The sequence below is a fragment of the Chenopodium album genome, chromosome 20 (assembly GCF_948465745.1).
Source record: "Chenopodium album chromosome 20, dcCheAlbu1.1, whole genome shotgun sequence".
Taxonomy (NCBI): Eukaryota; Viridiplantae; Streptophyta; class Magnoliopsida; order Caryophyllales; family Amaranthaceae; genus Chenopodium; species Chenopodium album.
The window spans coordinates 29,377,578-29,393,308 of NC_137853.1; the positions used below are offsets into that span (position 1 = coordinate 29,377,578).

The 15,731-nt window shown below is 35.1% G+C and overlaps 1 protein-coding gene across 1 annotated transcript; it reads left to right on the forward strand.

Annotated features, from left to right (window-relative positions):
* The first annotated feature begins 1,830 nt into the window (after positions 1–1,830).
* On the forward strand, positions 1,831–8,671 carry LOC145597877 (gamma carbonic anhydrase-like 2, mitochondrial). The gene is made up of 2 exons (XM_081654148.1): positions 1,831–2,387; positions 7,933–8,671. The coding sequence occupies exons 1-2, from the start codon at positions 1,973–1,975 to the stop codon at positions 8,307–8,309; spliced, it is 792 nt and encodes a 263-aa protein (XP_081510274.1). The 5' UTR covers positions 1,831–1,972; the 3' UTR covers positions 8,310–8,671.
* The last annotated feature ends 7,060 nt before the right edge of the window (positions 8,672–15,731 follow it).

The following is a 15,731-nucleotide window of genomic DNA, read 5'->3' on the forward strand; positions in this document are numbered from 1 at the left end:
CATATCTTGGTCGTAAAAATTGCTTTGGCATGTGAAATGTCAAAAAATAAAAAATGTCTCGATCTTATTTGACACATATTCAATGATGCCATGCACATATCGTAAGCTAGGACTTGTCGTAATTTTCTTCCTGTCAATTAAATTTTTTAAATACGATATTGAATAATAAGATTGGAAACAAATGGATGAATGAAATTAAGAAAATTACTATATATTATAAAATTATGTGTATATTTTCATGAAAACCAGTTGGTCCTGATTTTGGCCGCAAGTAATAATAATAAAAAAAAAATACCACCATCCCACCAACGAGGGGGAGGTGGTGGATTGTCGGTGAGGGGGTGGTGGTTCTGGTGGTAAGAGAGATGATGATGGTGAAGTAGAAAGGGCATGATGGTTCATTCATTGAAATGTTGGCGATGATGATAAATTTTGTTGGCGTTAGTTAATAATCCTCTTAAGAATTTTTTTTTTCTCTTCTTGTGATCATTTATGTAAGTATGTAGGGGATGAAACTTGGTGGAACGTGGTTGATAAGAATAAAGCTATAATATTTTATTTTATTTTTGTTACTATAATAAAGCAAAATAACTTTGGATGAAATAATGCATGTTTATTACATCAAAAACAAAGATAGATTGAACATTTGTGAGAGTAAAAACTACATACATATATTGGCTTCATTCAACAACGTTTATATGGTGCTAAATTCTTAATTAAGAAGTTGTATTAGAGGTTTCAAGGTGATTGTGTTATTGTCTCTTAGAAGAGATGCACTATTGTGTAACAATATAACTAGCTTCATGTGTCATTTTATCACATATTGGCTATTCTTAATAGACAAGCTAAAAAAAAGACTTGAATGGAGCCGATATGATATTTATAAATCGATCATTTGTTCTTTCAATATAACTTATATGTTAGAATTTGGAGAGGATTACTTGCTATCTTGAAACTTAGAAGAAACTTTTTACCTTTTGATGAAGAAAAAAAATAATGCTGCAAGGGATGTAGGAAGATAATTAAACCTTAGCTTAAAGTCCAACTTCATGCTATGTTTCACATACATTGTCTATGTTGTATGAATTAAAGGAAATATCTAAAAACTTGTCTACAAACTCACCCTCTCTAGCTGTCTCAGTAGCTTTCTTAGCCAGTTATCCCCCTCTCCCTTCGCAACATCTTCTCCGTCTATTAGTATTTTCTTCAAATTAACACCTACTTGCACAACTAATCGGCACTACCACATCTAAGAACTATCTCAATAGCTATATTTTGCCAAAAAAACGTCCATAGGAGGACTTTTAGATTCTAGTAACCTTCCTTAAAACCTTGAGATAAAGGGATTAGTACTTATGTGTCTTTCCAATCAAACAAAATGAACTTATAGGAACAAAAGAATTTTCCAAGGCATTTGAAACACCTCAATCCCTAACTTGTAAATATCAGGTGAACATAACAGTTCCTAAAACAACATACAATGAACTATTCATAATCAATTGCCATAAAAACAAGTCCATTTAAATGTACTACGTATATTATTGAGTTGTCAAGTCAGATCTACGCTACCGATTAGGTTTAGTCGATTCAATCCATATCATATACCGCGTAACAATTTGTGCGATGTCATTATTTCCATACGGATCAAATGTGCACATGTCTAGTCAATTTAAACCATGCCGAATTACAACTCGTACAGAGTCATAGTGCCCATATAGATCAAGCATGCAATACAAAATCTTACCATCACATTTTTATTTTATTTTTCGAATCACAGTCGGGTCTAGTCCGTTTCGCAAATACAAAATTACAAAAGGGGAAAAAAAAACAAGAGGTCACCTTACCTCTCCGGGCTCCTCCTTCAAACACCACAACACATCTTCACTTCCTTGAGCCCTCCACCTTCAACACACAAATTGTGTCAAAGCAAACACCAACTACTCTCTCTCTCTCTTTCTTACCTCCAACAACAATGGCGACATTAGCTCGACTTTCCAGAAAAGCCCTAAAACTCACCCCACCATTTTCTCTCTCTTCCCACCATCACAACCCTCTTCGCTCTCTCTCCTCCGCCGCCGCCGCCGTGCAACCCCACCAGCAATCCCCGCCGCCGACGAAGCGAGAGATAGTGGAATCACCAGATCGAGTGAAATGGGATTACAGAGGACAGAGATTGTCGATTCCTTTGGGTCAATGGAACCCTAAGATCGCTGTTGATGCATATGTTGCTCCCAATGTTGTTCTTGCTGGTCAGGTTAATGTCTGCGATGGTGCTTCCGTTTGGAATGGCGCTGTTCTTCGAGGCGATCTTAATAAGATTATTGTTGGGTTTTGCTCTAATGTTCAGGAAAAGTGTGTTCTTCATGCTGCTTGGTCTTCTCCTACTGGTAATTTTACCCCCCTTATGATTTAATTGGGTTAATTTTGATTGTTTTATGCAATTGATGTGAATTTCTGATTTTGATTGTGGTGGGTTGAGTTGGAAGTTGTGAATTTGCTGGGAAATTAGGATGGGTAGATGCTGTGGGAAGGTTAAATGATAATGTGATTACTATTGTAGTTTATTGGATTGTAATGGGTTGAATCAAATTGTACTTTCAATTTGATGGTTCGAGTAGGAAAGCGCGAATGTCATTGGAAATGGGGTTATGTAGAAATTGTAGGAACTTAAAGTAATATTGTGATTACTCCTGTACTTCATTGAATTGGAATGGGAATCAAATTGTACTTTGAATGTGATGGTTTGAGTAGGAAATTGCGAATGGTGTTGAAAATGGGGTTATGTAAATATAGAATGGGAAGCTTAACAAGTAATGTGATTACTACTGTACTATTCTTTTTTATTGGATTGAAATGGGTTGGATCAAATTTCACAATTAATCACTACTTGCTTCTTTTGGTTGTTATTGGGAGGGTAATAGGAGCTCAGGAATCTCCTTTTAATTGAGAGGTGAATGCCAAAGCAGCCGGTTTCAGTTTTGGGAAAAGGCTGGTTGTAATTTTGACCTCCCCTTTCAATTGCTTCTATGGTGCTTATGCTGTCTTTACAGCTCAAGTATTAGTCTTTCATACTTGCATTCCAAATAGGTATGGAGACTTGAATGCTTCAATTATAGCCAAACACATAGAAACTATTATGCTTTCATGTGTGCATTTATATGTACGTAAGGAAAGTATCCTATATCCTTGTCCACATATCGTATATTTGGAGGCTCTTCTAATCTTTTGGGAGGAAATTTACACCTGGCCTTGAACTTTCTTCGTAATGTCACTATGTATTATGCTTGGTTCATGGGTGTCTACTGTCTAGGCTCTAGAGTCTTATAGTGCTTGTGACATGCTCGTGTTTGATTTGCATCCGTCACCTAAAAGAAATATGAATAGTCGATTATGATTCTTGAAAAGCATTAGGAAGACATATTGAAGCTTTTTGGAGGCATGTTGGATACTTCTAGTGATTAACAATTCTGATATTATATGATGATGCTCTAGAATTGAAATTGTGTGGCATGATAATGTTCTGTCGTTGAATTACTTGAATTTGCTTCCTTCTTAAATATTACTTCCTCAATTATTTGGTAAAGGCAACATTGGGAGATAAAGAAATACCAATGTGATGAAGAGAGATAGAGGTAAAGAGAATCATTAGCCCAAAAAAGTGATGTTGCAATTATTCTGTATCTTCCCAGAAAGGAACACCTTTTGATTATTAAAGAATGGAGGAAGTATATGTTACATAGTAATATTTATAATTCTTGATCATATATTGCTCATAAGTATATTAAGCTATAATTTGCTTATCCTTTTATCTATATGTTTGCATCTCTCTTGAGGGACAAATGCTTCCAAACAAGTTCCATTTTAAATTATATAAAGTGTAAAAACCCTTAAAGTACAATAAACTGCCATTGAATTTACCAAAATATCATATTCTAGCAGCGACAGGTGTCTGCAGCAGCAAGCAACAAGTTTACCTCCTTTATTGAAAGTATCACCTATCTTTTCTCTTTCCTTTTTACCCCATTTGTATTGAATCAGGCTTTCTGCCATTATTGCTGATTTCATTGGAATTGTTCTTCCACTTGGCCACTTTCCATTTTTTAAGGTGCTATGAGCATTACCTCGCTATCACCATGGAAGGACTCTGCAGCACCATATCCTTCTTTTCCATCTATCATTACCTGTCCTTACCCCTAGGCCTTGGCCTTGCAGCATTTGAATTAATTTATTACCATAACATTGATCTATGTAGGTCTAAGATGGTCTCTTTGCATCATTGTATCAATTTGCGAGGCTGTGGGTTTCATTCAAATTTTGCATCTCTGTTCTTAGCCGCTTAGATGCTTGGAATGATGACTTGTTTATGGACTGTCCACCTAATGAGCTTATTTTGGCTAGATTTCCTTTTGGGTAAAACAATTGAACCATTTGAAGATATTTTTTAATCTATAAACCTTTCCTTTACTATTTGTTAGATTATTTCACCTGGATTCTTGAAGAGCCAAGTCTTTTATTAGGTGCAGATCTTGAAGCTGAAGCTAGTTTCCCTTGTGTAGTATTTGAACTAAGCTGTATGCTTTCCTTGTGTAATCCCTTATCTGACTGTTGCATTTACAATTGATATGATAGTCACTCAAGGTTGTCAAAAGCATCACTTCTCCAGTTGAAGTAGTTTTGCCATTGCCTCTAGGTAACAATTGGCTTCCATAAAATTTGGAGATAAAAGCTTAAAGGCAGTTAAGTAAGTTTCCAATTTCTATGGGGGAATTTGGCTATTTGCGTATGGGAGTTAAAATTTGGTCTTGGAGGGAATTTTCTGAAATTAATGTATTTGTGTGAAAAGCTAAAAGCATGATTGCCATTCTAGTCACTGTTTAGGCCAAATAAATATTTGCCACGTCGTCTCTTCCTTTTACCTTCTACTTTACATACCTTCCAAGCTGTTGCTGCTCTTCACCCAACTTTTCCTTAGTTTTTTCCTCTCTCTTTACTAACCTGGTTGACAGGTGTTTTAACTCCCATTCACAGGTTGTAGATTTTTATTAACCTAAATTTCCAGGTTATAGGTTTTTATTAACTTAGAATCCTAGGTTACAGGGTTTAAGTAATCTAAATTCAGGCTAGACATGTTCCTATGCTTTGTGGCAATGGCCTATTGAAAAGGGATTTCTTCAGAAAATGGATGAAGGGATTGTATTTAGCTTGTATTGCTATTTTATATTATGTTGGTCAATGTTATCATCTTAGTCCATTTTAACAAAGTTGAAATTGTATTTAGTGCAAGATATTTTTACTTTGAGTTACAGTAGAGTAAACCGGTTATCTCATGATAGGTTTATAATAAATGGAGTCTTTTGCAATGTGTGAGTAAGATCTCATACATCTTATCCCTAACCCCACCCTTGATTCTGAATAGATGATGACTCTGTGATCAATTCATGTCTGCACAAATTAGTAAAATTTCCATTGTTTTACTTCTCTCTGTGCTACTTATCAGTGTTGATTTGGGAATTATAGAGATGGTTAAGTTTACTGACTAAAAACTCACTTTCCTTTGGGATGGTTTGCATTCACAATTCTAAAGGAAGGTGAGTTTATAATAAATAACTTTAATCATCTCTAATTGACCAAGTTTAAAACCGAATTGAAATCTTTGAGTTGTGAAAATATGTTTTAAACCCACAATCCATATTGACCCTTACCCAGAGGACCACAAAATCCAAGGTCATTACCGCCTTTAGTAGCTCAAATTTTCTTTGACTTTATGCTAATGCTCTATATTCATTGAAGATGAGTTGGGGCATTGACGATTGGTGAACTAGTGGCTCGTGCTAATGATGGCTCACCATCATATGCAACCACTATAGTAAATTAACTTGTAGAAATAAAAGACAAGGCTTTAGAGATGATTATAATTCACGTTAAATGCTAGACCAAATGGAAGCCTCAAATATCACAGTGACATTAAGTTGCTTATATCGGACAGGATTGTTTTGGCTTAAACTTGACATGATCACGTCAGCCAAAATGTTTAAATTAGATCCCCAATGTACTATGGTGCTTTAGATTCCTTCATTAGAAAAGAAGCCTTTAATCTCAAGCCTAAATATCCTTAGAAAACTTAAACACATAGTTTGCAATAGGTGTGAAATGCCACTTGTTTCCGCCACTGTAGTTAAAGAGACATTAATCAAGTTTCCAGGCCTTTTGTATATTGGAGCTCAAATTACATATAGATTGCTTTGGCTGTTGTCTATCTTGATCTTGTTGCAAGGCTTTGGTGGCTTACAATAGTGTATATGGTCATCACTTTTTTAGTTTCTGTTGATCAGTGTCTTATTTGTTGTACTTAGGAAGAATTGTGTTTCCATCATTCTTTCCAGTACATTTAGTGGATGATTTGTTTTATTGTCTGTTTACAAGTACACTTGCGTGAACGTAATAATGCCTTAAGTCATATTGATTTTTGTAGGAACGTTATAAAGATCAATTAAATTTTTTTTTTACATGTATATTTGTTAATTCTCAATATCATAAGTTTATTATTAGCATTAATTTTTTTGTCACTAAGAGGATTGGTTGCAAAAGTTAAAAACTCCAAAACTCAGCTTGTAACAAGTATTAAGTATATAAGAGAAATCTAGAGAAAATTAACCTCCTGTTGGGTTGACCTGAACCTGAGAGTTCAGGGTCAGGGTTCAGCACGTTTGGAATGGTAATTGTTTATAAATTGTGTTACATGGATTATAATCATATTCTGCAGTTTTCCAGTTAATTGACATAATATCTTAATTGGTCACCATGGTAATATTAAATATATTATGCTGTGCGATCTAATTGAGGTTTTGGGATACAATCTAGGTCTACAAGGTACTTGGTCTTTTACTTTTTTTTTTTTTGGCTATTTTTAGGATGGTTGTTTTACTTAAGCAGACATGAACACAGGGAGTCATCCATATGCATGTTTAAAAATGCTTGTTTTACTTTATTCTTCCAGTGTCCACATGGTTAATGTACACAGTTAGCTTGATGTAAAGCAACATATAATGATTTGCTGTATTGTCAAAGTATGCAATCTGAGTCATTGAGAAGTAGATAGTGCTCTTGGCTTTCATTCATGTTGATAGACATTATCTGCTCATCTGCTGTGGGCTTTTCATTGTACACTCTCAGAGTTAGTGTAGCTGAAAATGTCCATTTACACTGTAGGTGTTAATTTATGAAGTCCAGACTATTTCTTTTTCCTGGAGAATATAAAGTATCAGTTTGTTGAAAAAACTTAAAGGATTAATAATACTCTTCACTACATAAATTAACTTGATATATATGTAGTAGTAATTAACTAGTCCAATTTCCAACCTGATACATTGAGAATTCAGCAGTGCAGTTTCATCTATGCTGACAGACGTGATATGGAGGATATGCTGTGGGATTTCCACTGTATTCTTTAAAACTAGTGTAGCCAAAGATTTCCATGTATGCAGTAGATCTAAAATTATGGACTCAACTCCCAAGAGTTTTCTTCTCCCGGAAGAGTATAAAGTATTTCTTTTGTTGTAAAGTTTATTTAGAATTTAAGGGCTAATGATGCTCGTAGTAAACCAATTGTTTAATGTGGGTGAGGTTTTGGGTTGTCTGGGATTTTGACCTATGTAGCCATTATATGACCTATGTTCAATTTTTTTTTTGTTTGTTAAACCCTTGCAATTTCTAATGACCAACAACCGTCCTTATCTAGTGCACTACTGCAGTAGGTAAGATACATTTTATACTTTATTATATTATGACATTATTGCCAGTTAATTAGGACTGTTGCTATTTTTAAGACCATCTTTGTAACTTTACTAAGAGCATTGTGATTTATGAACATGCTGCTGAGTTGCATTCATAAAACATGGTTATGCTATATTCTAATATGTTTGCACTGTTCAGGTCTACCGGCTGAGACATCTATCGAAAGGTTTGTTACTGTTGGTGCATACTGTCTCTTGAGATCTTGCACAATTGAGCCAGAATGCATCATAGGACAGCACTCGATTCTAATGGAAGGTTCTTTGGTGGAGACTCATTCTATCCTTGAAGCTGGTTCCGTTGTTCCTCCAGGAAGAAGGATCCCTACTGGTGAGCTCTGGGCAGGTAATCCTGCCAGATTTGTGAGAACCTTGACTCATGAAGAGACACTTGAGATCCCTAAGCTCGCTGTTGCAATTAATGACCTGAGCAAAAACTACTTCCATGAGTTTCTCCCATACTCCACCGTATATTTGGAGGTTGAGAAGCTAAAGAAGAAGTTGGGGATTAATATCTGAACTATTTTTTGCTTAGGAGATTTTCATGTTTAATTGTATCAAATCAACTCAACATCCTCTCTGAAATAAGCAGCGTCATGACTCGGGTTACATGATTTTGGAGTTCTGTATTTTCTGTTGACCTCTGTACGAAGTGTGGAAGTTCAAAAAGTCCCAAAACGGATTATACAGATGAAACATGGATCTTGCCATGTAGTAATTTGTAGTAGTGTTTTTGCATTGATGTTTTTGGGTGATAATTTTAAATAGAGTTGCATTTGTTTAGCATTACATTGATGGAAGATCAATTTTAATGTCTAAATCTGATACTATAGTTGTTAATTAAGCAAAAGGACGCTACAGATTTTGTTGAATTTTCTTTACTTTGTGACATGTGCATGAATTAAGCATGATAGCTAAAGTGACAATAAACTGACAAACTGGAAATATTCTTGTCGAATAAAAACAGTAGCACAATATTATAAATGAAAAATTAATGGGAATAATTCCACCTTTTGAGCATCGAAGATTAATAATCCCACTTTTGTGATTCTTTATAATAATCCCACCTTTGATATCAATCCACTTTAAATAGTCCCGGATGACCAGTAACCGGTTGAAGAGGTAAATTTTTTTTTTTTATTAAGTTTTTTTACACGTGTAACCATTTTATTTGCCCAAAATTAAAAAAAAAAAATTTTAAAAAAAAGTAAAATCAAATAAAAAACCCACCACCGCCGCCGCCAAAGTTTCAGCCACCACCATCCCCACACACCACCCAAACCTAGCACGAAACCACTGCCCCATCCAGCCCGAAACCACCACAACCAAGACACCACCACGACACTGCGCCGACTAGGAACCAAAGCCAGCCAACCCAACCCCAAAGCCCCTTCGAAAAATCGCAACTCGCCAAACCAATTAACCCCTTCGAAAAATCGCAACCCCTTCGAAAACGACGTGAATCGAGATCAGGGGAGGACGGAGAGGTCGGAATGGGGGATAGGGAAGGCCGGCACGACCAAAAAAGGGCTGGAGGACGATGAGGGGTTGGGATCGCGACGGGTTGAAAGGGGTTTTCGAGGGGAGGGGGCAGGGATCGGTACGGGAGCGCGGCTCGTTTCGCTTTTGTTGCAAAGCTGGGTTTATGAGGGTAGGGGTCAGTTGTGACACCGGCGCCGGAGCAGGAGCTGTTGTTGGAGGTTAGCTGGCCGGAGTTGCGGGGCTAGGGATAGTGGTGGTGGCTTGGGGCAGCTAGTGGGTGGTTTTATTATTATTACTACCTCCGGTCCAATTTACTCGCAACAAAGGAATATTTTATGTCTCACAAATAATACCCCTTTGTTGCGAGTAAATTGGACCGGAGGTAGTATTTTTTTTCTTATAAAATATTTAACTTTTTTAAATTTTATTTTATTTTTATTTTTTTGACCAATCATAAGCCGCCACGTGTCAAATAACTTGTTATAACAGGTTACTTGATCGGTTGGGACTATTTAAAGTGGATTAATATCAAAGGTGAGATTATTAAAAAGAATCCCAAAGGTGGGATTATTAATCTCCGACGCTCATGGGATTATTTCCATCAATTTTTCCTATTATAAATATATAAAACAATAGACTGATTATTTTAGTCGGATAAAAACATTAGTCCAATATTATCAATAATGAAAATAAATACACTCACAAATGGGATTGCAAATCTACAACGTGGTTCAATATTTATTGAAAAAGAAAAAAAAAAAATCACTTTTTGTCAAACGTGACAACAAAAATAAGCTGGAGGTTGTAAAAAAAAAAAAGGTAAAAACTACAAAGTATTATGCTAGGGGGTACGGTAAAAATTGTTATATACACCCGGGTGCAAGGTACACCCGAGTGTATTTTGCTCATTTAATATGTTTTTTGCTCATTTTAAAATCTAAAACGAGAAAAATTATATCAAATGAGGCCAAAAAAAAAAAAAACCCTTTGAGTGCACATATTTTTCGGATTTGTCTCAATCTCTATTTTTCAAATATCATACTTTAATAATTATTACTGCTAATACGTATTTAAAGATATTTATGTTTAAAAGTATGCGTAGAGAAACTAAATAAAATGTGTCAACTTATAAAGTACGGAGTAGAGCTGGCAATCCTGACCCGACTTGTGACTCGAAATTGACCCGAACACAAAGCTATACTGACCCAACCAATACCCGATTCGAAGTGGAGTTAACCCGAACTTGACCTGATAACCGAATTGACCCGACCCGAAGTTGATCCGATACCCGAATTGACCTGATATCTGAATTGACCCGACCCGATCTTAACCCGAATTGATTGACCCGAAACCTGAAGCGACCCGAACTATACCCGAAATGACCCGAATCTAAAATTAACAAATACTCAAAATAAACTAATCAACTAGTTTAGGGCTTTACTACTTTACCCGAATAAACACTTATTGAAATAACCTAAACCAAATCGACTTGTATCTTTTAGTTGATAGGAAAAATTGCGGAAAATAATACAACTTTTGGCCGGTTCTTTTTTAATAATACAACCTTTTGATTAATTATTAATATTACAACCTTTAGGGGTGTTAAATTTTAACAGGCAAAAGAACTTGTAACCTGTTGGGCAGGTTACCCATGACACGTGTTGTTATATAATTGGTTTAAAATTAAAAAAAATAATAATTAAAAATTTTTAATTAACTTTTAATAAAATAATTTTAATTAAATCTTTCAAAAAAATAAAATTAATTAAAAAAAAAATTCACCCACTACCTCTCCCCTGTTATCTTCACTCCCCTGCCATCAGCACCCAACCAACAACAGCAGCACCAAACCACCCCCGCATCTCCCTCACAACCCCACGTCTCTATTCCCTCAATGCCACCACTGCCGCCACAATAGCACCACTTCCAAGTACCATCAACCATCATCCCATGAATCGCCTCGCCAATAACCATAACAACTCCCATCATCTTCGCCACGCTAACAACAACAAGCAGAGCAGCCACCACGCACTGCTGCCTCCAATCGCCACCAATCACCACCAACATATCGCAACCCCTTTCCAGGTTCGAGTTTAACCCAGAAAACCCGAAACCCTATAAAAGGGTTTTCTAGGTTAAACAAATTTTTGGTGGTTTTGAGTGGGGAAATAGAGTTTATGGGGGCCGGAAATTCGGAAAATAGGGGAGAGGGTGGTTTTGAGGTTGCGATGGTCGGGAATGGGTGGAATTAAAAGTGATGTTCCTGAAGGTGGAGGTTGGTTTCGATTTCCGCGAGTTAGGTCTCGTTGGATGGGTTGCGTAATGGGTAAGGGAAGGTCAAGATAACAGTCGGCCAGTGGTGGGTGAATGAGACGCCGGTTGATTTCTGGGCTGGGGGAGGGGGAGGGGGAGCTGCGTGAAGAGGATTGGGAGAGGGAATGGTGGCAGGATGTATGGTGGGGAGGGTGGTGGGAGGGGTGGTGTTTTTTTTTTTTTTTTTAATAATAAAAATAAAAGTAATTTTTTTTATATATATTTTAAAAAATAAAAAAAATTAAATAAATTTAAAAAATCAAATTAAATTGACAAAACCAATAAAACAACGATACGTGGCATGGTAACCTGTAAAAACAAGTTACCAACCGGTTTTTGCCCGTTAAAATTCAACACCCTCCAAAAGTTGTAATATTAATAATTAATCAAATGGTTGTATTATTAAAAAAGAACCGGTCAAAAGTTGTATTTTTTTCCGCAATTTTTCCTAGTTGATATTTATTATATAATTTGTGTGTCTTTAATGTTCTTTTATATATATTTTTCTTTTCTTTTTTTTTATTAAATCTATTGAAATCATTTATTCATTTAAAAAGTCCCAAAGAAAACTAAGATTCATTATCTTCCTGCAAATCCTTCAAGACAAGTAGGATTACAAATATGAGAAATGAATTATCAAGCCACAACTTCCTTCCATGACACAAGGAGGCTCATGAGCTTGATAACAAATGAATTAAAAATAATAGTAACTATAAATTTATAACAATAACAAATTTAACTGTTTAAGCTTGATGCCTTGACCCAAAGTTTCGACCTAAACATGACCCGACCATAACTTGACTCGACAATTTTACTCGAAGATTGACCCAACCCAGATAGACCCGACCCAAAATCAATCCGACCCGAATTTGACCCGACATTTGGACTTGAAATGACCCAAAGTGTTGACCAGACCCGAATATCATTGACCCGAAACTGACCCAAAAACCCAAATTTCCCGACCCGACCCAAATAACCCGTTTGCCAAGTCTAGTACGGAGTATACACGTAGTAATTTATCACACAATCGATGAATCCACACGTGTGGTAGCCCTGGCCTGGCTGACTAATTATCTAAATATCCCACCACTAGCTTAGCTCCTTAATAGGGCCAATTATAATATTATAGACCAATCACTTGACCTAACTGATAAGAATCCTATATAGTTTAATGCATGAGCATCATTAGTTGATTGTGTATGTTGATTAATGATGAAGTACCTAATTAGTAGTTAAATGGTGCTTTTAATTAGGGTACTACTAGTACAGGATAATTAGATAGTTGGTGTACAATCTTATTGCCTGCAAATTAGTTGGCATAGAATATATCCACCTTATTAACAGTTGTATATGTATGGACCTTAATTATTAATTGGCTTCTTTTTAAGCAATTATTAGATTATAATTTTGGACGTGGGAACTGCAACCTTAGATGCGTACACCAAATTTATGTCTTAATTCAGTTATAATTTTTTTTTTAAATTTAGCTAACTCTTATACACAACGGGAGTATTGTACGTAGTTTTTCGTTATAATTATATATGGTCTTTAAAATTATTCAAAGATAGCATGAGCATCCTTGAAACAATGGGATTTAATTGTATTTTGGCTACAAATTACTCATTGAAAAACCAAACTTATAATGTAATATACTATTTGGACTGTAAATAAAAAATCCCAACTTGGCAAGCGTAATTTAATATAAACACACAAATTTCAACAAAAGGGTGGACGATATATCCATACACATTAGTAGAAGGTAGCTAAGAGATTATTGGATCAGTGCCTTTTTGGTGAAGCAGGCCACATAGTGTGGCCTGCTGCCAAGTCAACAAAAATAATGGGAGTTACTGGTATTGTCAGGGTTACTTGTATTTTTCAGGTGTTACTTGTATTTTTTTTTTTCAGGAGTTACTTGTATGATTATTTATTTAGGGGTTACTTATATTTTTTTTTTCAAGAGTTACTTGTATGAATTACTTATTCAGGGGTTACTTGTATCATTCAGGGGTTACTTGTTTTATTTTTTTCAAGAGTTACTGATTACTTGTATTTTTTAGGGGTTACTTGTTTTTTTTTAAGGGGTTACTTGTATGGATTACTTATTCAGGGGTTATTTGTATGATTAATTATTCAAGGGTTACTTATATGAGTTACGTTACTAGCTTATATAAGTGTTACTTGTATGCATGGGTTACTTGTATGAGTTACTTATTCAAGATTACTTGTATGAGTTACTTGTTCAAGGGTTGCTTGTACGTATGCCCTATACCAAACCAGTAACACCCTACAAGTAACCCCGACCAAAATTAGTAACACCCTACAAGTAACCCCTGACCAAAACCAGTAACATCGTACAAGTAACTCTTGAAAAAAAATTTGTATTCTGGGTTACTTGTTTCTGGAGTTACTTGTAGGTTTTACTTGTAGAATGTTACTTGTATTCTGGGGTTACTTGTATGGAACACTTGAATGGGTTGAGTAATCGCCCCAGACCAAAATCTCGTACCAAACCAATAACACCCTACAAGTAACCCCTGACCAAAACTAGTAACACCAATACAAGTAACCCCATAATACAAGTAATACCTACAAGTAACCTCTGACCAAAACCAGTAACACCCATACAAGTAACCCCGGAATACAAGTAACACCCATACAAGTAACCCCAGAAACAAGTAACACCTATAGTAACACCCATACAAGTAACCCCAGAAACAAGTAACACCTATAGTAACACCATACAAGTAACCCCTGCCGCACCATGTGGCCAGCCGCATACAAAAATTTGTGTTATTGGATTATTACACAATTTTTCATTGCCTATATAAACCCTACTAGACAATAGATTGGCTAGAATTATTTACATAGATGATTAGCAATTATTGGTAATAGTGTAAATAAGTTTGAAATATCATTATTGTATTACTTTTAGCTAAACAAAATATATAAATAATAATTACTAATATACATAAACAAAATTAGTACTTCGTAATAATGTTTGGTTTTATAAAGAAGTAAAATTGAAGATAATCATAAATTAAACATTCATTATACTGATTAATATGTAATTTTATCATACATTCTTAAATTGATCCATACAATAATTTCAATAATAGATTATTGCTTTTATGTGCTACATGCATGTATCATTGTTAAAACAACTAACTTAATGCAAACAGCCTTGAAACCAAGTTATAAATTATTAGCTCTTCCAAAATGAAATTAAGTATTAGCTGTGAGACAAGTACAGTGATTATTTGTAGGAATGTATTAATATAAGAATTAAGTACTCCAAAATTAGAAGAGAGAAGATCATATAAATTAGATAATTAATTAGAACAAACATTATAAGAGTGAGAAGGAACAGCCTTCAAAATTATGCAATCTTTGATGATATTGCATCATCCAATACGTAGGTATTTTTAGGTCATGAAAATTAGGAGTGGAAGACCAAACAATAATTAACTAGATTTTTCCATCTTTTAAGTGAAAAAGTTTATTTAGGATCTAGACAGCTCAACCACTCTTATCTCCCACTACTAACCCTCCAATTTGTTCATTATATCTCTTAAATAAGTTTACTAAACATAATTAACACAACTCATCTCAAAATTTTGCTCAAGATTTGTTATTTTCTCTTCTCCCTTCAAAGTTTGATATTGTTATGCATGGTTGTGTAAGGATTATCATTTCAATTGTATGGTAAGTCGAGATTAGCTAGGGTGAAGATGTTGGAATGGCTCAATCAAGTTAAAGCATCCAAGTGTTTTGGCTTAGTTGGGTCCTTCTAATTTGATTGAGCCGTGCCAATATCAGGTTTTCACTTCATTACTTATCTCTCTCTTTTTCTCTTTCTTTTATTTATCTATATTATATATATCTGACTTGCTTTCCCTTTCCTATTATTTAAGTTACATGTTTTATTTCCTTCAAAAAAAAAGTTACATGTTTTATTTGCATAAGACATCCTAACTCGACAATCAAATTAGGTCAGGTTTGAGTTCAGGTCAAGTACTATAAAACATGTTAATTAATGTTGAGATTGATAAAAATAGGTTGAGAATATCTTCTTTTGCACTCGACTTAATTACGTAAATGAGTTGCTTTTTTTTTTTCTTAAATCGGTGAAATAAAATATTGCTA